The sequence below is a fragment of the Manis pentadactyla genome, chromosome 1 (assembly GCF_030020395.1).
Source record: "Manis pentadactyla isolate mManPen7 chromosome 1, mManPen7.hap1, whole genome shotgun sequence".
Lineage (NCBI taxonomy): Eukaryota > Metazoa > Chordata > Mammalia > Pholidota > Manidae > Manis > Manis pentadactyla.
The window spans coordinates 165,040,790-165,067,764 of NC_080019.1; the positions used below are offsets into that span (position 1 = coordinate 165,040,790).

Sequence of the window (26,975 nt, forward strand, 5' to 3'; positions counted from 1 at the left end):
AGGGAGAAGGGGATTGAGAGGTATTATGACTGGTGCATACGGTGTCGGGGGGAATCATAGGGAAGACAATGTATTACAGAGAGCAAATAGTAACTCTGTGGCATCTTACTACACTGATGGACAGTGACTGCAATGGGGTATGGGGGGGACACGATAATATGGGTGAAGGTAGTAACCACTTTGTTTTTCATGTGAAACCCTCATAAAAGTGTGTATAAATAATACCTTAATAATAATAAAAAATAATAGAGGCTCCCAGTCCTCACTCCAGATGTATTGACTCAATCTCTGTGGGATACACCTTAGGGCTATATATTCTTTTTATTTATCATTTCATAGTTTTTTATTTTGAAGACTTTTAAAAACAGAAAAAAGTTGAAGAACAGTGAACACTTTTTATTCCTATCTCTAAGATTCATCAGTTATTATGTTACCCAATTTTCTTTCTCCTGTACATATTTATGTACATGATTTTATTGCTAAAGTATTTGAAAGTAAGTTACAAGCATCCACTTCACCCCTACACATATTAGTACATCTCCTACAAGTGAACTTATTTCATATAATCACATACCTTTCTCACATTGAAGAAATGAAACATTAATGTATTATCTAGCGCAGTCATTATTTTCTCAGTTATTCTCAGAATGCCCTTTAGATTACTGCTTCTTAAAGTTTGATCCTTAAACCAGCATTCCAGGTATCACTGTATTTTTACAAGAATCCAGTAATTCATGTGCACATCAGTCTGAGAAGCCCTGCACCAATATTTTGATTGAAGACATAGTCAAGGAACTCATTGCATTTTGGTTACCAATGTTTTCTTTACCCTCTAGCATCCTTAAACTAGTATAGTCTGTGTTTTTTCCATTCTTTTTTATTCTTTTTTTGTTCTCCCTTCCTCCTTGCCTCCCCCCTATCTACTCTGGCAAAGACAATGTGACATTTAAAAACCCTACCATACTTTTGAAACAAACCACAGAAAGCTGTTTAAGGGTTTAATGAGTGATACAACCAAGACGTAGAGGAATGTTGTAGTGAGTGACATTACTAGGAGTTGACTGAGGTTTCATGAAAGGCGTGGCACTTCTGCAGATTTTGAAATCACAGATGCCGTCTTTATGGAAAACAACTCGTGCAGAAAAAGTGTGGTGTCTTGGGAAGCCAAGATAGTTTCTTTCAAGTAGCTAGTTCAAGAAACAACAGCCATTTTCAAAGGCATGTTGTAGCTTGATTCATAGCAATCAGAAATCTTAATTTGAAAAAATTATTTCCAAACTCAAAATGGATGCTACTTAACTGTGAAAACAAAATTATCTCTGGGTAGTGAGATTTGTGAGTTTTAATTTCTTAGTATATTTCCTGACAATCTTTTGCAAAAAAGGTATCATTGTAAAATCCTAACTTGCATTATAAATTCCCATAACATTATCAATCCAGTCTTCAAAATCACCTCATAAATAAGTGTACATTTACATACCATGTTTTATTTCCCCATATTGTTATTTGAACCTCCACCCCATTATTGGACATTTAAATTGCTTCCAATTCTTCACTTTAACAAAAGGCCCTGTCCACATATCTATTACATCTCTGATTATTTTTTATAGTAGAGTCCTAACAGGTTGCTGGGACACAGCTCAAATTGGAGTGTATGCCCAACTCACATTGGTTCCCTCAGAGGCTCTCTCTGTACTAACATTCTCAGTCCTTGTCCCTAACCATTCTGATCCAAGAATAGACCACCTTGATCCAAGCTGCCCCTGCCATCAACACCAAAAAGAGAGAAGACTTGGAAACTGGACAAAGGCAAAAACATCTGGGGTCATCTTGGGTAGGGGCCTGATGTGATGACCTCAGGCTTCTGCAGCTGGGTTTTGACATTGCACTGCTCCTATTTCTTCCCAAAGCTGGTTTGTGTAGCCCTTGCTTGAGTCATGTGAGCAACCTTAGACTGCATTCCCAAAAATGCATGTTTTGCAAGGTTCCTTTCAATTGCTACCAAAAAAGAAACCCCTAACGGATACTGATGGTGGCTTATTTACAGCAGACACCTAGATAAAGAGAATATTTTGAATTTAGCCATTGGACCTTACTAGGGTGAAAGGCAGTGAGGCCCCCTTCTGTGCTCTGGGACAGAAGTGTACAGGCTCATGGTAAGTGGTAGCCAGATATCTCGCCAACCTCTTACCTTCAGGCAACGGGGCATCTCCTCGGAGTGAAGCCCTGGGTGTCTGGGGAGCTGTTGCCAAAATCAACAGAATGGAGGCTGATGAGGTACCCTGGCCCCACACACTATGTAGCTGGTCCTGGTCCAAGGCCACACAGTCATTAAGTGGAGGTGATATAACCAAATCTGGGCAATCTCACTCCACTGCCTGAGTTTGTTCTTTTTTAAGTGGAATAAATGAGTTTATTCACAGTCCCTCTTACTCCCTCCAATTTTTTTAAAATTAAGGTATCATTGATATACAATCTTATGAATGTTTCACATGAGCAACACTGTGGTTATTACATTCACCCATATTATCAAGTTTCCCCCACCAACCCCTTTGCAGTCACTGTCCATCAGCATAGTAAGCATCATAATGCTTTAGAGTCGCTACTTGTATTCTCTGAGCTATACTGCCTTCCCTGTGATCCAGTTACATTATGCGTGCTAATCATAATGCTCCCTTAATCCCCTTCTCCCCATAGCCCGATTTCATAACCACCTCATTATACTCCCTTGCCCAATGCATCTAACTTCTTCATATGAAGGGAAGCTGATGTCAACTGCCCCCAACTATAGAGTTGTCAAAATTAACAAATAGAAATACAAGATTCCCAGTTAAATATGAATTTCGGATAACCATGAATGTTTTGATTTAATATAGATATGTCCCAAATAATGCACATGACATGATTATAAGAAAAAATTATTGTTTATCTGAATTAAAATTTAACTGCACATCCTGTATTTTATCTGGCATCCCTACATGGCCCAATTCCATATCTCTTTTCATTATTGCTCTAAGTGACAAAACCTAAATTCAACACATATAAGCCTCAGAGGGTACAGTGAAGAAAACATTTTCAGGGGAAGTTTCAGCAATTCAGATCTGCTGAAATCATTGCTATAGCACTCACCATGTAGTTTGTATTAAATGAACTATCCCTAGGAAACCTACTTTAATTTCAAGTTAGGTGGTTTGGGGAGTGCAAACCATTACTGAATGCTGTCCTATACTAGGTGACATTGAATTCCTTCCTATCATTCTGGAGCTTTTCTTACTCTTAAAGTCTGCAACAACTAGAAACATTAGTTTGGCTGTATGTGTATGTGTCTGGCCCACCAACCTCTCATTCTGTTCTGCTCCTGGGATGGAAGAATTTTCTTTCCCATAAGAAACAGATTACTGAGCCAGGCTGAAGAATCCTTCAGAAATGTACATTACTGGCTGTTTTTGTAGGCCAGAACTGCAGAAGAGAGAGAGGCAATGAAAATGAGACCCCTGAACTCAGCAGAGTTAGGAGGAGCCGCTCTGAAGGCAACTGATTGCAGACTCCAGGCGGGTGTGACCACAGGCCCAAAGGCAGTGTAGTGATCAGGGTTTGGGGAATAGACAAGCAGAAATCTTTGGTTCAAATTAAACATAGACTCTTCAATAATTAGATGGACAGACTTTCAGGTCTGTTTTTTTGTGTTCTGTTTGGTTTATTTTTTACTTTTTTGGTGTAAAAACAAAAACTTTCATTCTTCAAATGTCTTCAGTGTTTGCAATGGCTAAACCAAGGAACAGAATGGGAATAAAGTATGAATATCCACATGTACATCTTTTAAGACTTTGAGAATATCCTAGGATGACCATGGTTTTGCATTTGATCAACTATTCTGAAGGTATGGGATATGCAAATGCTACCATTTGGCTCTCCTACTCTGAGCAGATTTTCCAAGGAGGTCAAGGAGCTAACTTGAGGATTCTCAAAGTTGCCAGGTTGCCTATTATAAAATCAGAGAAATATGCATTAATTATAGTCCCACAGAGACTAGTGTAAGTAAACTTAGCTGACCTACAGGTAGAGTCTTTCCAGGAACATAGCATTCATGTCAAGTATTTACAACAGAGGTAATTTAATGCAGGGAACCAGGTGATAGAAGGTCTGGAAAATCAAGTAGAAGATAGTGAGGAATTCAGGAAAGAGTGAGAAGTCACTTCTATAGTGGGAAGAATTAATTTTATGGGATCTCAGGAATGAGGTCACCTTGTGAAAGAACTCTGGGATGTCTGCCTATCAGGAGACTGAGCCATGGAATATATGGAGCTGGTGTCAGAAAAGCTGCCCAGCATAGTATTCCTTAACCAGGTGGTGGTACTCATTGCAGTGCTCTCCAAGTGTTGTTTCCTCATTGGAAGAAGTTAATGCAGTGACCAGCAGATCTAGATACTGAATGGTGCCTGTGGCAAATCCTAATAGAATTGCAATAAAACTCCTAGATTTTGAGAACGGTTTTGCTTCCTTTAGCAAGGGATAGTCCTTTCAGAAACTGTGTCTACATGGATCAGATAGCAGTGTTTATGTAGAAGATATTTGTATTTTACAGTCAATGATCAAGGATCCAAATCTACAACAAAGTAAAAGCAAAGCCTGTTCACATGATTGAGAGCCTCTTCTGTAGGGATGGCTTTCTGGTGAGCATTCACACGGAACATGAAGAAGGAAGTTGTGACAGTAGGGATGGAGGCTCTGTATAGACCCAACTGCATAGCTGCTCCCTCAGTAAAGCAGACCAGGCTGGACCACAGCTGAATGCTCAGCTTGTTGGCCTTAGAGGTCAGCCCACCTCTCTGATGTGACATCACACCTAGTAAAGACAAGTCAGATCCTTGTTGGATTATATTTAATTGCTTTTGTTATAGAAGGGAACAGCATTCCCCTTTTCCACTTCCTCCAGGGTGTGCCTCTTCCAGAACTACCATCTGCAGACTTCCTGAATGCTTCATACACCATCTTATTACCCACCCAAGTTGGCTGCACAGGGAGTTCCTTGATCAAAAACACAGAAGGCCATGGATTAATTCAAATGTAATTCACTACTTTATGTTCCCTATCAATGAAGCAGCTAGACTTCTCATATGGTGGAATGGCCTCTACGAACTTAGCAGTACAATCTTTCAGGAGCCACCTGATGACATAGCTACATCACAGAAGATTGTAAAGTTAGGCTCTGAACCAGTGTTCCAAATAAGGCACTGATCCCCCGGTATCTAGAAGATGTGGATCTCAGAAACACAGAATGAGGAAGGACTGATGTGTGTAACAATTATAACCAATTAACCTATTCATAATGTTTACTTACTATTGCTTTTAGTGTCACTCACCTTCCCTTTGGGATATGGCATGGTTTTCCTGTATTGGAAGCTAAAAGTGATTATTTGAGTTCTTCATGCCAGAAGACCCAATGGCAGGAAATTGAGATAGTATATTGGCCCTGGGTGACAGACCATGCCTAGTAAGAGGACTTATGATTCCTGCTGTACAACTAGAAGGAATATGACACAAAGTGTCTTTTTATGTTCTCCATGGGAAAGGTTAATGGGAGACTATTGCCTCTCTATAGGCAAGACCACTAAGAACTGAAACAGCTCAAGAATCAAGGTTCAGGCTGTCCCACTGGGGAAGTAGTTCAGGGAATGGCAGAAGGCAAGGAGATCCCAGAATGAGTAATAGGAAAGGGAAGATGTAAATACTAGCTCTGGCATAGGGATAAGTGACAGAAAGACTATATAGTCTGTTTCTTAGCTTGCTGTGCCATGACTTAGAGTAAAATGATTTATTTTCTATCCATATTGTATAGAATATATTGTTGGTGGTAAAACATTCCTTTTGGACCATAGATTTAGGTAGAATTTGAGGGGGAATGTGTTTCATCTAAGGAGGATTTACTCAAAATGGGGGTCTGCAGGCTGGTGCCTACTGGTGAGCTCTTTATTACTAGTTCATGTTGCAAGTATAGAAATAAAGAATAAGTACTTAAAATTACTCTATCAAACTGACATCAAAATTTCCAGACCTGGTATATGCAATAATAAAAATTGAGGCTTGCATTTTATGTTTAATTTCATTTTTCTAACAATTCATTTTTATTGCATTTTCCCAATGAATTTGTCCATGACAGATTACAAATAAAAATATACTGTTCCTTTACTACAGGTAGTTTGAGAAGCACTGATTTTGATGGGCAGTAGCCTTGTGAAATCCTCTGTTCTCCTGGATGCAGCAGCTGTGCGTAGCTTTGGACTTCTTTCCACTGTGAAGGAAGTGAGTGGACTTGCCCCCATTCATAGAGGATTTGGGTGGTGGTAGGTGGAAGCAGGACTGGCTGCACAGGAATGTGTGTGTGTGTGTGTGTTGAGCAGCCTAAGTGCATGTATAGAAACACACCAGTGAACTGACATCAGTTTATGTCCTGCCGTCTCCGCTCCCTGCTGTGGTTTACTGTCCCAGGAGTGTGCATAACCAGTGTTTGGCCTGGGTCAATTGGAAAAGTAGATCAGGGACTTAGTAGGTACAAGCAGATTGGAACTGAGTCACTATAAAAAAGAACCCAAGAAATCTGCAGGGTTCCTGCCATTGTCTTTCCTGGAATTATCTAGGCCTCTTTTCAAAGCTTTGTTGTTCTTCCTTCAGCTCTGATGTTCCCCAGTGTAGTGTCCTTCTGAATTCCCTTCTTGCTTAAGTTTTAAATCTGTTGCTTGTCACTAAACTCACCTTAAATGATATAAAAGTCTTGTAGTTTTAAAGGCATCTGATAAATATCACCAAAATGCTTTCTGGAAGTTGTATATCAATGCATACCATAACCAAAGATATAAGTGACGATCTCCAAGTATCTCTCCCCAAATTGAATATTAAATGTATATATGTGCATGCGTGTGTACAGACTTCTATCTATCTGTACCTTTGCCATTCTGCCAGGTTGGAAGTGGGGCCTTGTTTAGAATTTTTTTCATATCTTTCAATATTATTGAATGTTGGGAGATTAACTGTCAGGACACTTTGATGTGCAAGTTATTGAAACCAAATTCAAATTAGCTGATGCAAAAATATTTTATTAACATATGCAAAATGGAAAGATACTTGGGTAGTTCACAGAACTGGATTAAAAAGTGTGGGAACCAAGGCCATGAGGACACGCTGAGTAGCGGGCACTGTGTCCTCTCCAGTGCACTCACCTGCTGTCGCCGCGCTCTCACCCTCAGCGTTTCCGTGGACTTCTCCTCATTGCTTTATTTCTGTCAAGCAGTTCTGTTCATGGGGCAGGAATTTTTTACCTCAGTGGTTCCAAAAGCACATTCTCCAGCCTACAGACCTGGCAGAGAAAGACCTCATTTACTATCTGGAGTGCTTTGGCACTTGCTGGATCCCACTCCAGATGAGTTGCCATGATTCACCATGGCAACCCTTGGGTGGAATGGTAGGGCAGGACACTGACCAACAGCGATGGACAGTCTTCCCAGACTGACATGAAATGGGGAAAAGAGGTTCCCCTGAAGGCAAGACTGCTGGGCAGGAAGAAATGTCCCTTGCACAGTTAGCAGGAGCTCTCGACTTCTGAGCAGATTGACTACATATTGAAATCAGTGTTTGAGAGCAGTGGTACATGTGTAGGGTGACCATGTAATTAATCATCCAAACTGGGACACTTTGAAAGTGAAAGAAGCTACTCTTAATAATTAATGAAATACATGTTAACCTTATTTGGAGAGCTAAGAAACTGGAAGCTGAGAGGGCACTTTGGAGTCATTGCACTAATCTCTTTCCTGTTGTAAAAAGGTCTGACAGTAATTTATAGTTGTAAAACCATGTGTTTTTACACCATCAATCACCCACTGAAAAAAGAATAACTTCTTGAAACTAGGGCCAAAACTCGCAAAAAGGTGAAGATTCAGGAAAAGGTCAAGATTCACAAAAAGGCTATATCTACCCTGAAAGGCATTTGTTCCTCCATAACTGGTTCTCACAGTAATAACCTTGAGATGGTGAATTTCTGATGTCACTTGTGATGTTTCATGATAGAGTAGTTAGTAGGCCTCAAAATCATGAGCCTGACATGGTTTAAAGTTTTGACTTTGTCATTTGCCACTGTGACCTTGAGCAAGTTAATTTACCTGTCTAAACCTCAGTGTCTTCATCTCTCAAATGGAAGTTATAACTGCACATGATTGTATTTAGATTTATGGTGTATATAACATTATTATGTGCTAACTAGCCCTGAAGTGTTAGCTGCTAATACTATCAAAAGGAATAATAAATGCAGGAGCAAAGAAAAAAATACAGATTTTTTTTTTAGCAGATGGGAGCTCCTAGTAAACATTGTTCATACCAGTTCTTTCATCCATCTTTATTTACTCACATAATCTGCCCTTCTGATCTGCCAGTTCCTCCTCCACCAAGTGCCACACAAATACAGAAAACACTCCATTTTGTGGCAAGGGGGGAGTAGCTGAATGTGTCTCATGCTGTTTAAGAATGTTTTTATGTTTGTCTTTTGTGTCACTAGGACCTTTAAACAGTGATTTGGACTGGTAGGGGGAAAATCCTGGTTCACAGGACTTTAAATAGTCTGTAGCGAGAAGTGGCAGCAGATATGGTCCCAGATGTAACTCGGAAGGTAAAGGTAGTTGGGAATCTAGGTCATAAAGGGAATGACAAAGCTGAGGAATGGCATTCAGTGTGTTTGTAGGCATGGGGGAGAGAGAGTGGGGTGTTTTGGAAGAAGCACCAGGGTCTAGGGAAAGATAAGAGGGGATGGAACTGAGTCAGTGAGGACTTAGCAGAAGAACTGATAGAGAGGAGAGATAAGAGACTTCTTATTTTTCAAAGAATGTAGTATCTCATCACTGAGTCAGGATTGGAAGCTAGGCCGGGAGAAGCCATTGTCGGCTCCACAGAGAGCCGTGCCGGGTCTGCATCTCACTGCCAGGGTGCGTGGGAACATGAGCAAAGACGCCTCACTTTAAAAAATCCTCCTTTTCAGGATTGGTTGGCCTCCCTCTCCTCCTCCTCCTTCTCCTCTCCTCCCCACTCCCTGAATTTTTCAATGTCTTCACTGAACTCAGAAACCCTTCTAGGAAAACTTCTAACTATAGAAACCTACTGAGTGCATCTGGGCAGCTTGGTCGGTGAGGGGACCAGCATACCCAGGTGACTGGGTGAGTCAGACTCCCATACCCTGCATCTGAAAGGCCTGTCACCCGCTTGTGTTGTCCTTTCTTTAGTCTTAGCTTTATTAATTCAACACTAAACTTACGACAGTGAAGTGCACATAATTACATCATGACACGTCAAATTCCTTTTTTCCACCGCTATTCAAGTCCTACTTATACACTGTGAAGTTACTTTACTAGTTCATAGCCTTATTTTTAAAGGCTCCTTGAAAACAATATTTACTTTTTTTTTTTTTGAAACAAATAAGGAGAAAAAGGGCTCTGGCCAGTAAACTAGTTAACCAAACTCTTTTCTAAGTGTACATTAGGGAATTTCCATATTTGCAAGATATGGCTTCAGTTGAGAATCAGTATTTTCCTTATAATATTGACACTAAAAAGAAACAGGAATTTTATAGTTAATGTGGTTTTGCTATTAGAAATATTGTCCTATAAAAAACACAAGGCACATTAAACTTACTATGAACTTCCAGTGGTTCATATCTTCTTTCAATATGTGCTGTAGAAGGAAGAAAAATTATTTTTTTTATTGATGTATTTATGTGGATAAAAATATAGAGCCTACGACCTGTGTCAGTAGCTCTTCACCAGGTAAGAGTTATTTTTATTGTGTCACTTTGGGGTGTTTGGAGACATCTCAAGACTCAACTCATAGAAGTTTAAATGTATTATTTAATTAGCAGGAAACCTAAAGGTAGAGGATCCAGAACAGGCTGGTACAGGGACTCAAACATATCACTGCAAACCCAGATGCTCTCCATCCTTCTATCTTTCTAATCTGTCATCCTTGTTATGTTGACTTTTTAATCCTTATACTTGTTTTTTCACATCTGTAAGATGGCTTCTGCAGCTCCAGGTGTCAAATCAATGCTCAAAAAGTAGACTAGTTTGCCATGAAGTCCGTCTCTTGCATTTATCCCTCTTATAAAGACAAAAAAGTTTCTACAGAATTCCTCCCAACAGACCTCTCTCTGGTTGTGTCCCATTGTCCAAAATGGTGTCAACACATTTTTATTTTTGTGCATTTTCTTTTCAGTTTGATTCCAGTAATTTATTTCCCAAAATAGTGCAACAGTCTGGCCATATTTCCCTATTTCCCTTGAGCTTAGAGTTAGAAGGAAGAAAAGGAATTCTAATAGTAGACATTATAGTCCAGTACTCAAGTGTGATGTGAACATGGCTGGATTCTTAATTTACAAGAAAGTTGGGAGGTTCCGACAGGCCTCCACCCCTCACTCCAGGCCCAGCTCCTCACAGCGGTCACTAGCCCAGCTCCTCCTTTCCCAGCTGCAGCAGACTCCAGCCCCCACGCTGAGCCAATCGTGGTGTCATTTACCATCTCCAGACCCTCTCTCCATTCCTCTAGCTAGAGGTGGTCACGTTCTGCACAGGACTGGACACAGAGGGAATTCTGTTAGTAGGGAAGGAGGGAAAGGGTACTTGTATCTGTCACAGTATCTCCACATTTTATCCATTTCACACTGTTAAGTTGGTTTTTAAATGGCTTCTGTTACATTTACTTAGCTGATGCTTACAGGCTGGCTCCTTTTTATTCATCTGTTATAATCCCACTGGTATGAACTTTGTAAAACACAAATCTGACTTCATCATTAACTTTCTATTTCCTTAGTGTGGTTTACAAGAATGGTTATGATCTAGCTCTTGCACACCTTTCTAGCATTTTTTTCTTCCACATGGCCTGCTTGGTATTTATATTCTTATGCAGCTGCATCTCTGCTTAGAATATTTTCCCTCCTCCACTTCTATTTTTCCCTATAGGCTTCCTGAGCTTTTCCCCATCCTTCAAAGTATACTTTGAGAATCTTTCCTTAATGTCATATCCCCACTAAGCTCAAGTGTGTTTCCTCTGTCCTTCCATAGCACCAGATGGGAATTTGTACTACTTCCTGTATCTCTGTATTCTGATTTTATTTGTTTATATAATCCATATATCTTTCTCTGACTCATCCCTGTGTAGTTTGTGACCCTCAGGAGAAGCTCAAATTGTATGTTTTTAATGGCAGAATAGGCAAACTTGGTGAATGACAGAGTGGGATACCATACGAAGATCTAGTCTTGTTTCCTAGAAGGTCACCATAAACCTGAAGTATTTCATTTTCTCTTGTTTTTCAGACCTTTAACATTTTCTGACTCTAATTAAGGAATGGATTGTGAGTAGAAGATAGAGCTAAAGTAATGGAGCTTTATAAACAAAAGTTATTTGGCAGAATTGACTCTGAACTGTACAGAAAACTCACTGGTACAAAGGCCAAGCTAATAACCACTGTACTTTGGAACTGATTCACTAAGCTGTGTACACAGAACTAGGCCAGCAGTCTCTCCTTTCTTGTGTACCAGCTGGTCGAGTTAGCTACAGCTTTAAATTCTAAGGACTGAAAGCCACAATTCAGGTGCCCTTAGGCACAAGTACTTGCCAGAAAGAAGTTTTTTTTATAAAGTGTCACTTAATAAAAGCTCTGAGTGGTCTATGCAGCTTGAAATGAGCCTTGTAAAAGATTAGATTTTGCCTATTCTTCACACCAAATCCTTGATTTTGATATTCTGTTATGGATCACTTAATCCTAACACCTTGATATGTCAATACAAGGAGGGGTTCTTCTGGATTTGAAAGGATGACATGGGGATTGAGCTGGGATGGTTAATCTTATACTGAGGGATAAGGAATATTAATATATCCTTTCCCATACCACAAACATCTTTAACTATAACAACTGTGACCATCAAAGGATGGGTCGTCGTATTCCCAAGTTTGATACCAGAATTAGGTGATAAACCTGCACCCACATGAGCGGGAAGCCTCCCCGTGCAGGCCGGCACAGATTCTTTGACCCCAGGTACTGCTGCTCCTCTGTGTTAAGGAAACGTTGGATCTGTGGTGAGACTTCACTGTATCGTCTCAGGCTCTCACTACTTCTGTTGAAATCCTTACAGTCTGACACAATCAGGCTGAATAGTTGGTCTGATTAAAAACAATAGATATCCAAGTTATATATTTTGGATGTTTTTAAAATTAAACTATATGATTTTAAAATGTCCCCCCATTTTCTAGTATTTAAGGGGCGGAGGTCAAGGCCTTGTTCAGAGTATGGAGCCACTGTTCAATTTCCTGTGTTATCTTTCTTGCACAATTAATCAATTAATTAATTGGAGTTCCAGTTCCTGTTCCTTAAAAGTGGTGAGAAAACTTTTCTTTCAGATTGTTAGGAGTCTAACTCATTCCAGACCTTTACAATTTGCTTTCATTCTTTTACTGTCTCTCTCATGCCTAATCCAATGGCAGGATTCTCTTCCCTCCTTTTCTGTGTCTCGCTTTCATTCAGCATTTTTGGAGCATTCATCTTATTCAACTTTGTTGTTGGAGAAACACCAAGTTTGTCTTGTCCTCCCATTCAATCAATTAACATAATATTAAGCTAAATTATTTAATGACGGTAACACACAGAATTGAAGGGAGTAGAAGTTTGCAGAAATAGCAGACTGGCTTCCCAGAGGCATTTGGCATGCTGTAGGCATCTATCAGTGTGTTTTATAGAGGGACAGGTGACTGTTTTCAAGAAGTCCATGGCCTTATATCTGCACATGTTCAAAGCTCACTTCACTTAATGGAGTCTGGTTCAATTGCTTACTACCTTTATGTGCTCAACGAAATGCCTGCTGTCTGCCTTGTTAACCCTGGCGTTTTCTTTTGTCTGTTGTCTTGGCTTTGCAGCATTCTTGCTAAAAAAAAGAAGAAAAAAAAAACACCTGTGCAGCTATATTCTTTCTTATATAGAGTGTTATTGAGGAGACTTATATAATCTACCTTTTCAGCAAGAGGAAACCTTTTGTGATGGGTCTGAAGTGGGAAATGGCCCTTGGGGGCACAGCAGTGCCTTGCTTCTGCTATGTAATGTGGTTTCCTGTGCCACCTTTGTCTTGGCTCTGCTTCCAGGGGACCAACCTCACCAGAGAAGGGTTTTTGTGGGCATGAAATGAGGGAGCTCAGTAGAAGCATGTAAGGAAGTGTAGGAGAGGATGGGACTGAGAAAGAAGCTCAGTGGAGCTATGGCTTCAGAAGTTGCTTTGTCAGGGGTCTCTGGGCCACAGACTGATTCTTGCCTAGAAGCCACCACTGGGGCAGGAAGTAGGAAAGGAGCGTAATTCCCAGAGCCACAACTTCCATCACCTGAGGGTAATCCTCCAAGGAAGGCTGCAGTTCTGTGAGCAGATAGCAGTAGCTGAGCAATGCATGCATGGGAATTGAACTGATGAAAGTGATCAGAGGGGATCTGGGCAGCTGGTTAGTAGTCAGATAATACACAAAATATCAGATATTAGATGTGTGACATTTTTTAAATAGCTACTTTCATTTGGCCTGATTTATGAGCCTTCCTGCATTTTTTAGCCTCACCTGTTTTCTGGGCCCTCAACAGGTTAGACAAAGAAAGTGCCTGCCCCAATGCCCTTGCCTCATTCCAGTGCATCAGCTTCCTCGGGGAGGCCAACTTCAGCGTGTTCTCCATTGTACCCACTGCAGTGGGAGCTGCGACAGCTACAGCGCCCAGGCAGGCCCCAGGGAGACTCAGAGGCTGTAGTTTCCACTGCCCTGTATTTCTAGACCCCAAGTGCCTTATTGTGAGGCATGGTAGCTGGCTTCTTTAGTGGCTGTCCTGAGGGCCTAGGAAGAACATGGAAGTTAAAGCCCCATGGGTAAACGTTGATGAATGGAGAAAACCTATAGATAAATTCCTTCTGCTTTCTCCCTCTGATACATTGTTCTGAGGTGCTGTGGTCTGTACAGGATGCCTGGAGATCGTCCCTTGTGACTGACCGAGTGGCTCTGTTTTCTGGTCTGAAGCTGTGGCTAACAAGTTAACCTCCCCCTACCAACTGATTTCCCTTCTCGCTGTTCCACTTATCCTTTTCACTCTTGCTGCCCTGCAACTGTACCTCTAAAGCACCCCAAAATATTGGCACATACTTTTAATTTTCAAAAATGTATTAGCACATATGTAATCTGCTTTCCAAATAAACCAGCAAAGCAAGAAGTACTGTTCAATCCACACATAGAAACAGAGCTTGAAGCACAGACAATACCCCTAGAGAGTCAAAGTTTCAAGCCAATAAATGAATCCTAAAGTGGTAGATTTTCACTGTAAAACATCAGGGGAGCTCTTTTTTTGAGTAAAGACAGGGTAATCCTAAAATTGCTCTTTTGTTCTTTTTTCTATCTAAACAAAGTCAATTCTATTAAAATCTAAGTGGATGCTAAGGAGAAAGCCCTAGGATGCTACAAAGAGTTTTCCTTTTATTATGACTTCTTTCACAGATTGGCTCCATGCCATGGGTACTGTGGAGAGGCACTGAATTTAAAAACAATACAGAAGAGAAATAGCACCCTGGAAGCTGCTTTTCCTGAAGGAATTCATAACATGAACTGGCATGATGCAACTGATGTGAAATATTTCTGTTTAAAAAAAAATGAATTGACATTCTATGTGGCTCTGGTCATATCTAGGCCAGCAGTTCTGAGGCCAGGATTAGTTCTGAGTATTACTGGTGAGCAGGCTAGAGAATCCAACCTGAACACAAGCGAAGTTAGAATCATCGTCACAAGTACTGCTGATGGCTGCAGTCAATTTGGTCTGTAGTTGTTGAGATGGGCAGGGGTAGCTGTTCTGTTCTCTCTTTATTTGATGCTTGTAGAATATCCTCTATTTTCCCTTCTGTCTGATTAGTTTCTGCATCTGGATTTCTTTTTGCCATGTTCCATTACTGAGGTTGCCTCTCTTTGCCTTTCTCCTCCACATCTGGAATCCCACCAAAATGTACTAGAACAATATGCTTCTAACATTTGAGCCCTTTTGTAAGGGTGTTGATTGCAACTTGGATAACTTCAGTTTAATCCAAGGTGGAAGATTTCTTCTGATTTTGGGGCAGAAAATAAATGTCTAAAAATAAAGCTTAGGCATAAAAATAGGGCCAAATACTCATTAACTGCCTCACTTAGCTGAAAGCTGAAATTATTTCAACAGTGCTAAATCAAGCATTTGTGTAGAAGAGGTTGAGTATGTTTTTTTATTCATCGTACTTTATCTTAGATGATAAATGGGTTACTGTAATTTGTCATTTTATTCAAAAGATATGAATTAAATCATTCTCAAGGGCCTAATCTTTGGCTCATGCTCCTGTTGACCCTTGAATTGGAGCACTTGTATGCACAGCCTACTGGAATGTATGTTATAAGCTGTTCTCAAAAAGACTGAAGGGCAGGCAGGACCTGGGGCCAGAGTATGTAAAGCTTTGTAGGCTAGCATTAAGAATTTGGATCCAAGTGTGGTGGGAAGCCACTGGAGGGATTTAATTTGAAGGATGCTATAGAATGATTAGTATTTTTAAAATATGACTCTTGGCTGCTGTGTTAGCAGTGGATTGTAAAGAGGCAAGAGTAGAAAAAGGGTAACTAGCCAGATAGCTATTTTTGATATGCAGATAAGAAGTGATAGTGGCTCTGGAGTGTGATGGTAATGGTGGAATTGGAAGTGCATGAATAATGGAGTATTTTCTAATCCATTAATGAAAATGACTGGTTAATAGATTGGAAATGGGATATGAAGGAAAGGAAGAATCAAGGTTGATTTCTAAGTTTCTGGTCTAAACAACTGGGAGGATTTGTTACCAATTATTGAGATGAAGAATAGGGTAATTTTTGTTGTTTTGTCTTGCTTGGAGGGAGCAGAGAACAAAATATAAAAGGAATAAAGTAGAAATAAACAGCTAATGTTAATCCTGTTGTACCTATAAGGAATCAAAATAAACAGGTCAAATGTGCAATTGAGTGTATGACCTTGACTCAGTATATAAACTTGCCACATTCCCACCAAATATTCTCATTCAGAATCTTGGAACAGAGGCACTCATTTAGGCAGAGAGTACAGGCATATCTCGTTTGTACTTCACAGATAATACATTTTTTATAAATTGAAGTTTGGTGGCAACCATATGTCAAGCAAGTCTAACAGCACTATTTTTCCAACAGCATTTGCTCACTTCATATCTGTGTCACATTTTAGCAATTCTTGTAATATTCTAAACTTTTCCATTATTATTGCATTTGTTGCATGATCTGTAGTCAGTAAGCTCTGATGCTACTATTGTAATTGTTTTGGGGCACCGTGAACTGTGCCATATAAGATAGCAAACTTAATGAACATGTGTTTTCTGACTACCCCACTGACTGGCTGATCCCCCCTCTCTCTACCTCTTCTCAGGCCTCCTGTTCCTTGAGACAAACCCATATTGAAGTTAGGCCGACTCTAATGCATAAAAATAGGCCCTCTAAGTGTTCAAATGAAAGGAAGAGTCACACATCTTTCACTTCAAATCAAAAGATATAAATGATTAAGCTTAGTAAGGAAGACATGAACAAAGCAGAGATAGGCCCAAAGCTAGGCCAAATTGTGAATGCAAAGGAAAAGTTCTTGATGGAAATTTAAAGTGCTACTCCAGTGAACACACAAATGATAAGAAAGCTAAACAGCTCATGGATTATCTGGAGAAAGTTTTAGTGGTCTGAATAGGAGCTCCAACCAGCTACAACATTCTCTGAGGCCAAAGCCCAATCCAGAGCAAAGAAATCCTAACTGTCTCCAATTCTGTGAAGGCCAAGAAAAGTTAAGAGGCTGCAAAAGAAAAGTTGGAAGCTAGCAGAGGTTGCTTCATGAATTTAAAGGAAAGAAACTGTCTCCATAACATAAGAGTATAAGGGGAAGCAGCAAATATTAATGAAGAAGCTACAGCAAGTTATCCAGAAGATCTCACTAAAATAGTTAATGAAGGGGTTACACTGAACAACAGATTTTCAATGTAGACAAAACAGCCTTCTACTGGAAGAAGATGCCGCTTAGGACTTTCATAGCTAGAGAGGAGAAGTCCACACCTGGCTTCAAAAATTTTCAAAGGACAGACTGATTCTCTTGTTAATGATGAACGCAATTGCTGATTTTCAGTTGAGGCCAATGCTTATTTACCATTCTTAAAATCGTAGGGCCCTTAAGAATTATGCTAAATCTTCTCTGCCTGTGCCTTATAAATGGAAAAACAAAGCCTGGATAACAGCACATCTGTTTATACATGATTTACTGAATATTTTAAGCTCACTTTTGAGGCTTGCTTAGAAAAAAAAAAAGACTTCTTTCAAAGTATTACTGCTCCTTGACAATGCACCTGTTCATCCAAGAGCTTTGATGGAAATGTATAATGAAATGGATGTTGTTTGCATGCCTTGTAACACAACATCAATTCTGCAGCCCAGGGGTCAAGGAATGATTTTGACTTTCAAATCTTAAGAAATACATTCCATAAGGCTATAGCTGCCATAGATAATGATTCCTCTGATGGGTCTGAACAAAGTATATTGAAATGCTTCTGGAAAGAATTCACCATTCTTGAAGCCATTGAGAACATTTGTGATTCATGGGAAGAGGTCAAAATATCAACAAGAATAGGAGTTTAGAAGAAATTAATTCTAACCTTTATGGATGACTTAGAGGAGTACAAGACTTCAGTGAAGGATGTAACTACATACATGATGGGAATAGCAAGAGAACTAGAATTAAAAGTGGAGCCTGAAGATGTGACTGAATTGCTGCAATTTCATGATAAAACTTGAATGGGTGAGGAGTTGCATATGATGAGCAAAAGCGGCAGTTTCTTGAGATGGAATCTACTCCTGGTGATGGTGCTTTGAAGGCTGTTGAAATGACAAGAAAGCATTTAGAATATTACATAAACTTAGTTGATGAAGCAGAGGCAGGGTTTGAGAGGACTGGCTCCAATTTTGAAAGAAGTTCTGTGGGTAAAATTCTGTCAGACAGTATCACATGCAACAGAGACATCGTTTCTGAAAAGAAGTCAGTTAATGCAGCAAGCTTCACTGTTGTCTTATTGTAAGAAATTGCCCCAGCTTCCCCACCCTTGAGCAACCACCAGCCTGATCAGTCAGCAGCCATTAAGGCAAGACTATCCACAAGCAAAATGATTACAACTCACTGAAAGCTCAAATGATGGTTAGCATTTGTTTTAGCAATAAAGTTTTTTTAATGAAGGCATGTCCACTGGTTTTTTTAGACATAGTGTTATTGCACGCTTAGACTACAGTATAAACATAACTTTTATATGCACTGGGAAACAAAAAAAAATCATTTGATTTGCTTTATTGTAGCGGTCTGGAGCTGAACGTGCAATACCTCTGAGGTATGCCTGTATAGACAAAGTGTAAGGCCTGAGAACATTCCGTGTTTCCACACAAATAGGGCAAGCCCAATAAAGGACTGAGGAGCAGCAGTGAGAAATGAAAAACTAAGAGAATGTGGTGGTCAAGAAATGAAGAGAAGATCTTCTGTGAGGAAAGTACCAGCCAACTACACTGAGTGCTGCTCGGAGATTGGATAAGCTGAGGATATACAGACCAACCATGCCCAGCGTGGAAGTTTTTGGCAGCATGAAGTTCTTGGTGACACTGACCAGGGCAGTGTATGACATGGCATGCAGACAGAGGTCCAGAGTGGACTGAGGGGAGATTGTAAAGGGGAAATGGCGATGGCTATTTAGACAATTATTTCAGGAAGTTAATAGTGATGAAAAACGGGTAGATAACTAATCAAGAATCAGAGAGAGAATATTGTTTTTTCTCATGTTCTTAAGATAGGACATATTGGAACATTTATGCTTACAAGATCTAGTAGAACCTGATGATACAGTAGAGAGGGAATACAATTGCAGGGACAGATTTATTGAATGTAAAACAAATGTGGGATGAAGAGCAAAAGTGAAGGGTTTTGCTTTGGATAAGAAGGGGAAGCAGAAAGTGCACACAGCTGTTAATGGGTTGGTAGAATTGATAATAGGAAGAAGAGGGAATATCCAAATTAATTGTGACGAATGAAGCAAGAGCATCAGCTAAAAGGGAGGTGGAAAGGGGGACTTTGGAGGTTTCAAGAAAGGTGGCAAATATTGGAGTTACTATAAACAATGGGATAGTGAACCTGTAGTGGGACAATAGACATACAGTGCCCCAAAGTTACACTGAACAAGGTGAACATGAGTTAATTTTTGCTTGGAAAAAGACTTTAAATCTTGCTTGTTTTTTCAAGAGCCTATACAGGTAAAAAGAATTATTATATATTTACATATGTTAATAGCAGAAAATGAGTTTAATGATTACTTATAATCTTACCATTCAGAGATAATCATTGTGATATGTATCTTTTCATACATTATACATACAAATACACCTATATGAAGAAATTGTGATAACTAATACTGTTTTACAAGTTATTGCTTTGCCAAACATTTTAGCTATTGCTCTGAGAAAGGTGGCAGCTATTGGAGTGATGACTTCTTTTTATCATCTCATGATAATTTTGTATTGCAAATGTTTTCCCTGCTTATTTGTATTTTAATATGTTTTTATTGCTTTTACAATTTTTATATAGACATATCTACAATAAAAAGTTTATAGTCATGTTAAAAAGGCCCTCTTCTCAGGCTGTATATTCAATTATTTTTTTCTAGTCTTTAAAATGTAAAAATGAAGCCATAAATTATTAATCTACCAGGTTTTATTTTGATAAGATGTGATGAAGGAATCTAATTTTATTTTTTAGAATAGTTTCAATTATTCCCAAATCTCATATCCTACAACAGATTTAGAATACAACCTTGTAATAGTAGAGCTCCCAGACGATTTCTTCAAAATGTTCTTCTAGAGTTTTTAAAACTTACTATATGCTATTCCTTAAACAAGTTATTTTTTGAAGAATAAGAATTATCTCAATCTCATCACCAGGGAAATTAAGTTATATTTTACTTGCTTAAAGTTCACAGCATTACAAACTTTTGTAAAAGATCAGTATCATGTGTGTGTATATTTTGCCATTTGTATTTTCTCACTGTTTTTTAGTTTTTGAAACACCGTGAATCAGGATTGGCTGCCTTATGATTTGCACTATTATTAGACATTTAAGAATATATTTCTAGGTTATGTTTTTATGTGTGATCATAAATAACATCACAGTTAATGTCATTGACATTAATATTTAATTGGATTTGTTTTTAGTATATTTACAGTAAAAGCAAAAACTATTACCCAGAGAGCCACTGTTGAATGTATACCAAATCTTTATTCACTCATAGCCACTTTTCAGTACCTACTACAGAGCAGGCATTAATTTTAAGGTGAAACCTGCTCTTCAGAGTTAACATCCTTTTGTATATTTAGTGATGCATCATGTCACTCTCTTATGAGTGGAAATATGTGTGCTTTTAAAAAAGGGACTGTGCTGTTTAAAACATGCATTGTAATCAGATGTTTTTCCTAGAGCATCAAGAACTTTCCATTCCATTGAACCATCTTTTACAGTATCATCTTTAATAGCTGCAGAAGAATTTTTTGTGTGGAGGTACTATAGTTTATTTAATCTTTTGTAGTTCAACACTTTCTTTTCCAATTCCTGTTTGCACTCGAAATCCATAACATGCATATTTTGCTTCTCTTTGCTAATGTAACTGATATCACCTCCACAAGACATGAAGGCCCAGGCGGTGCTCTCTTTCTTCCTCATTCTCATATCATCTCCCAGTGGATGTCAAGGTAAGTTCCTTGGTAGTTATTTGTATCATTGGATAGGAACATGAGCCCACAGTGCAATTTCCTCGGTAGCCACAGCATTGTGAGCCTTTGTGAAAGATCAGGCATGAGACACAGAAGACAGACTGGATGTCTGCAGGAAGATTAACATTCATATTTACTCCTGTCTACTCTGATTAAGGCTTTCTGTTACCTACTACCAGATATAAAATCACTAGAAAGGAAAGGTTGATTAGTTGATTGATTTTTTTTTTAAGTGTACCCTTGGCACTTAACACTAGACAGAAAGCATTATCCACTTTGTCAGATCCTGTGACAGGCATTTTTAATTATTCAGTGGAATATTAGAGTTGCTTGCTAGAGCAATTAGGGAACACCCCTTTTCTTTCCCACCTTTCCATCTCTTTCTCTCAACATAATAGCACACCCCTCTTGCTCTTTGTACAGAAATAAACCAAATCTCTCTGAGGAAGGGAAGTGGGGCATGACGAGAGTTAAAAGGGCCTCGTAGGAGGAGGCAGAGGAAAAAGACTTGTGACAGGGCCCCTGAGCCCCTGATTCTATCATGTTGGCAGCCTTGGCAAAAGTCTGAAGTTTACTCCATAGTCTGTAAGATAGGTCCTATCCAGTTCCAGTGTCATAAAATCCATAGATAAAGCACACAGTCTACTTAAAATGTTTTGTGAATTGGTCAAAGAAGCTGTATGGAAGTGCAGCATGGGGAATATAGCCAATAATACTATAATTTTTTTTGTATGTTGACAGATGGTAACTGCACTTATTGTGGGGAGCACTTAGTAATGCATGTAATTGTTGAATCACTATGTTGTACATCTGAAGCCAATATAATATTGTATGTCAACTATATTTCAACAAAAATGAAAAAGAAGCTGAATGCTGCCTTCAATAATTATGAAATGGCCAAGTATATTTTCTTTGCAAAAAACTTGATTGTTATGAATCTATTTGCTTTTAAAAATCAACTTCTGAAGTTGAGAGTTAATATCTCTATCTATCTATCTATCTATCTATCTATCTATCTATCTATCTATCTATCTATCTATCTATCTACCTACCTACCTATCTATATATCAGGACGAGTGGACTTTCACATTTATACCCAGAACAATGTTCCTTAACTACATTTTGATTAATTGATAGAATAGTTCTCTAAAACCAAATAAGTAAGTTACCTCATTTTCCCTTTTAGACTCCTGCCCGTGTGCTCCCTTGCCTGAGACTAATGTCCCTATATTCCTAACAGATTTCTGAATCCAGTACTGTCCCCTTCATCCTCCAAATATTTCTTAACAAGACTGAGTTAAGTTTGCTATATTCTTTAAGGTCCTGCTGGCTCCTAGCCAGCTGGGTAAACTAATTTGTTATTGTTATAGTAGGTGTTAAAAGTGAATATATTCAGGGAATAAAAATCAACAGGAGTCTTTTACATATATAACATGCATAATTTCTAGCAACTGTAGCAGGCCAGGATCAGAGGAGGGATGAGACAATTGATCAAATGGGGAGCAAACAAGTTTTTTTATGCTTTAGCCTATTGACAGTTCTCATAATTACACTAAATCAAACATATATTCTATTAAAATTGCATAAATTCTGATAGTTTCATGGCATGTTTCTAGTAATCAGATTGGCAAGGGTTCTTGATGATGGGGTCTGTTAATGACCAAGCTGCTGACCTAGGATAGTTCTAAGTAAAGTTCTGATAGAACCTTTGATAAGTGCCCATCACTAATTCTCTTCATAACTGCTCTTGATTTTAGATACATTGTTTTTAGCTTCCTTCTTTCATCTTAGTACTATGAATGAGCAAACAGTCATTGGAAGACTTGATGAAGATGTAATTCTCCCTTGCACATTTGAGAGTGGACCTGAAGTTGTAATTCACTGGAAGAACCAAGATAACAAAATTTACAAATACTACAAAAACAGTGACCAGTTGGAAAATCAAGATGCCAGATACAGAAACAGGACATCCCTCTTCCATAGTGAAATTCACAATGGGAATGCCTCTTTATCTCTCAGAAAATTAAGCCTTCTAGATGAAGGAATTTACATGTGCTACGTGGGGACAGCAACTAGAAAAATCACACACAAAGTGGAACTAAAGGTGGGAGGTAAATATGTATAGAAGGTTTTATAAAATATAACAATGATATCATTCCATGTTTTTCTGAAATATGTTTTTCTTAATATGCTATGGGCTTCCTTCCAACTCAATACATACACATCTACCTCATTATTTTTATTGCATAGTATCTCATAGCATAGACATGCTGTAATCAATACACCCATTCCTCCATTGGTAGGTATTCAGTTATTTCCAGTGCTTCATTATGAAAAAAAATGTTGTGATGAATATCCTTATATTTAATACTGGAAGAGGATCTGAAAGAAAAGTATCATATATAAGATTTTAATGTTATTTCCACTAGCAGTATAAGAGTATCCTTTTTGCCCTTAGTCTTATCAAAACCTAGTTTATCTTAAAAATTTCTACCAATATGAGAGCTGAAAAAAATAGTGACTTGTTGATTTAAATTACATTTTTCTGTTTGTTAATGAAGCTAATTTTAATATAGGCTTTCTTCCTGTCCATACCAACTCTATTCATTTATTTATTAAAGGAGGGTGATTTTCTAATGGATTGTTTTATCCTGTCCTTGTTACTTCTCCCTCTGTCCCTTCAGACCTTGACTTAGAAATCTCAGAATTATGTGTAAATAAAGACTCAAAAAGACTGAATTAGTACCTGAAGAGTACAGAGTGCTGAATGAGCTCATTTATAGACTTCCACATCCACATTTTGGTTGCTCAGTGAGGCCTTTAGATTTCTTTCTAGAATTCTTTCAAGAAAATAGAAATTGCTAGTTGCTCTGTATCCATGCATGCTCTTTTTTTCCCCTTGTAGATAATCACACTATATCTTAACGTTTGACAGAGTTTTTATTTTGGTTTTCCTTTTAGTAAATGCCAAGTTTTGCTCATAAAGCTTAGCTTTTCAGTTCATGGTTATTAATATAGTAAGTGTTCTGCACAGATGGCCTAAAAAGAAACCAATAATGACAGTTTTTCATTTCTGCCCATCCTTCTCCCTGATAGCTTTCATCACACCTGCAATGAAGTATGAAAAGAGGAACACAAATAGCTTCTTAATATGCAGTGTGTTAAGTGTTTATCCTCGTCCGATTATCACATGGCAAGTGGACAATATACCTACCTCTGAAAGCAGTATGGAAGAAAATGGCTCTTTGGGGCCTTTTAATGTTAACAGTAGAATAAATATTACAGGATCAAATTCATCTTATGAATGTGCTATTGAAAATTCATTGCTGGAGCAAACATGGACAGGGAGATGGACAATGAAAGGTAAGCTCCATAGGGCTTTCTGCGAACATGTGCTACGTCAGAGGTCCGGAGGGAACAAGGACCAATTTTCAGGGAAAGAAAGAAAATGCATCTGCAGCAGTCGGGAGACGGAGACTGGAGTTCCAGGCCTAATGTTTACTGGCTGTTATTACCTTAAGCCATCACTGTTCCTTCTGAGCATTAGCTCCTCACTGATAAAACAGCAGTAATTCTTACCTTGCTAGGTGTTTATGAGTTGAAGGAAAACATTTGTGAAATTGAAAGTAGCAAACCTATCTGTGAATATTACTATATTTCTCTGATTCAGCCTCTACACAGGATTTTCTACCTGCATTGCACTTTTAAAAGATCAGAGAAGGAAAGAATAGTTGTCTATTAGCAGGCCACAACCTCTAAGTCTTACCAATCTTTCAACAAAACAAATATTACTTAATCAGTATTATTGCTTCTGTTTAGTCTCTTTCCATAGTATTAGCCCATTAATCTTTATCAACACCTCTGTCGTAGCATGAGCAGCTTTAACACTCCTTCCTCTCATTTATTTGAACAAACCCAAACTCTGATTAATCTCTATACCTGTAACCTACTGTTCAAGAGAAGATTAAGGGGAAGAAAAATTAATTTGACACTGCTTATCTAATTCCAAAGGAAAATCGTCTTTTATTTCACTAGAGGCAAAGCAAAAATTTTCTGTAAATCTCCATTCTATGGAGAAAATGGAGATTAGCTCTCCTTACTGGCCTTTTCTTCCCCTGAATTTCATATTTTCAAAATGCTCACCAAGACACTAAATTATGAATTATTTGCCACCTTTACCTGATTTCAGTGCTCAAAGGATGGGCAACCCAATGCATACTTCTCATCAGCCAGGCAGCTGTGGAAATGGATGGGAAGTCGGAATGGGTTGAAAATGTTAATATTAAATTGTAAATATTTGTATGGAAAATCCTGTTTTCTCATGTTTATTCAGAACTGAGTGTCCTGAAGCACCAACAGTTCCTTAGGCTCAATCCGGTGTTGCCTTGTTGAAGGTCTCTTATGTGCCAAGCTTTGTTGTTCTCAGAATGTGAACTTAAAACCATGAACTCGTAATTACTCATTTCTGAATCCGCAGCATTCAGTATGAACATGTACAAATACAACTAAACCAGGAAGGTAGCATACTAAGGGAGCCACTAATTCTCTTCACTGTGGTTGGGTATGAATGGGGTGGTTACAGAATGTATGCTTAAGGAGGTTGCATAAAGGTGGATTTCAAAAGTGTAGTAGGAAATTCGAGGAGAACACAGGCATCTTACCTTAACAAAACAAAACAAAACCCAATGTACAAAAGCCCAGGGGAGTAAATATTGCCTGAATTTGTGGAAGTGGAAGTGGTTGAGAGTGAAGCTTAAGTATCAAGAGATAAGCTGGAGAGGGAGGTAAAAACCAGACCAAATGCCTCCATTTTGGTAAGGAGCTTGCATGGTATCCTGGAGGTATAATGGGGCCAAAGAAGGATTTGAAGCATCAGAGAGACCTGGATTTGCATTGTAGATGGCTGGCTTTGGCATCACTCACTTACAGGTGGACTCTCCTTGGTGAGTCTAGAGCCAGGGAGAACAATTCTTGATAATCCATGGAGGTATACAGAACCCCAGAACAGGAAGGACAACGTGGGGCTGGATCTAGAGTGGCAAGCTGAGATTACCCCCAGAGACAGTGCTCTAAAAGAACTCAGGATTTACCTGCATACAGTTGGAAATACACTTCTTATGCGCAGTAAAAGAAACTTTGACCAGAAAGAGATTAAAAAGGTGTTAAAACCAAAATAGTAACAGACTTCTAGAGAGCAGAGTGACAAGAGAAGAGTACACCAGCATTTGAAAGGTCACAAGAAGAACATTGAGTTAAAAAGGCTGGTACTGGGAACAACATTCTTGAGTGCCCACTGGGAGACTGGAGGAGATAAAAAACAGGTGTGCCATTTCCCTAGCTGGCCCAGTTTTAGGCCTCCTTGAAGACCTGAACTTATCCGTAGTGGCAGACTTTAAAATAGTGGTAATAAAGCTTTTCTTTTAAGAAACTCCACAATACAAATATCTAATTGCTTTTCAAAAATGTATTTTCAAATATGTTTCTAAATGTATTTGTACCTGGAAAATTTATTTGAAATATTTTCATTGATGTTTCCTTTTCTGTATTGTTATTAGATGGCCTTCATAAAATGCAAAGTGAAAATTTTTCACTTTCATGTGATTTTGTGAAAAATTTTTTTCTACTAAATCAAGAGTTCATAGTCACTTGGTCCAGACTGCAAAGTGGAACTTCCTCTATCCTGGGTTACTTTCTGAGTTCCTCACGAAATACAGTTATCAATGAACCCCGACTTTCATGGACAGGAGACCTAATAAACCAGAGTGACTTCTCTTTGACTCTGAAGGATCTTGGCCTTTCAGACAGTGGGGAGTACTTATGCAATATTTCTTCAAGCACACATACTTCACTCACTGTCCAAACATTGCATGTAGGTAAGTTACAAGTAGGGCTGGTTAATGGGTTTTGGCTGTACTGGTAGAGATTGTGATTATCAAACAGAAGCATAAGTTTGGCATTTCAAAAATACTTTTGATTAGCATTTCTGAACATGTTATCTACAGGATACTGCTAGTCAAGATAATAGACAAACTCCATCCTTCAACCACAGGAAAGTCTTGCAATAATAAAAAAAAGGAAGAAAGAAAGAA

The 26,975-nt window shown here is 38.7% G+C and overlaps 1 protein-coding gene across 1 annotated transcript in view; it reads left to right on the plus strand.

Moving 5' to 3' along the window:
* HHLA2 (HHLA2 member of B7 family) overlaps positions 1–26,975 on the plus strand; it is a 104,668-nt gene that overhangs the window by 69,515 nt on the left and 8,178 nt on the right. The window contains exons 2-6 of the mRNA XM_057488595.1: positions 20,594–20,674; positions 20,800–20,865; positions 22,906–22,997; positions 23,983–24,249; positions 26,442–26,759. Coding sequence (XP_057344578.1) covers positions 20,594–20,674; positions 20,800–20,865; positions 22,906–22,997; positions 23,983–24,249; positions 26,442–26,759 — 824 coding nt within the window. The remainder of the gene's footprint in view (positions 1–20,593; positions 20,675–20,799; positions 20,866–22,905; positions 22,998–23,982; positions 24,250–26,441; positions 26,760–26,975) is intronic.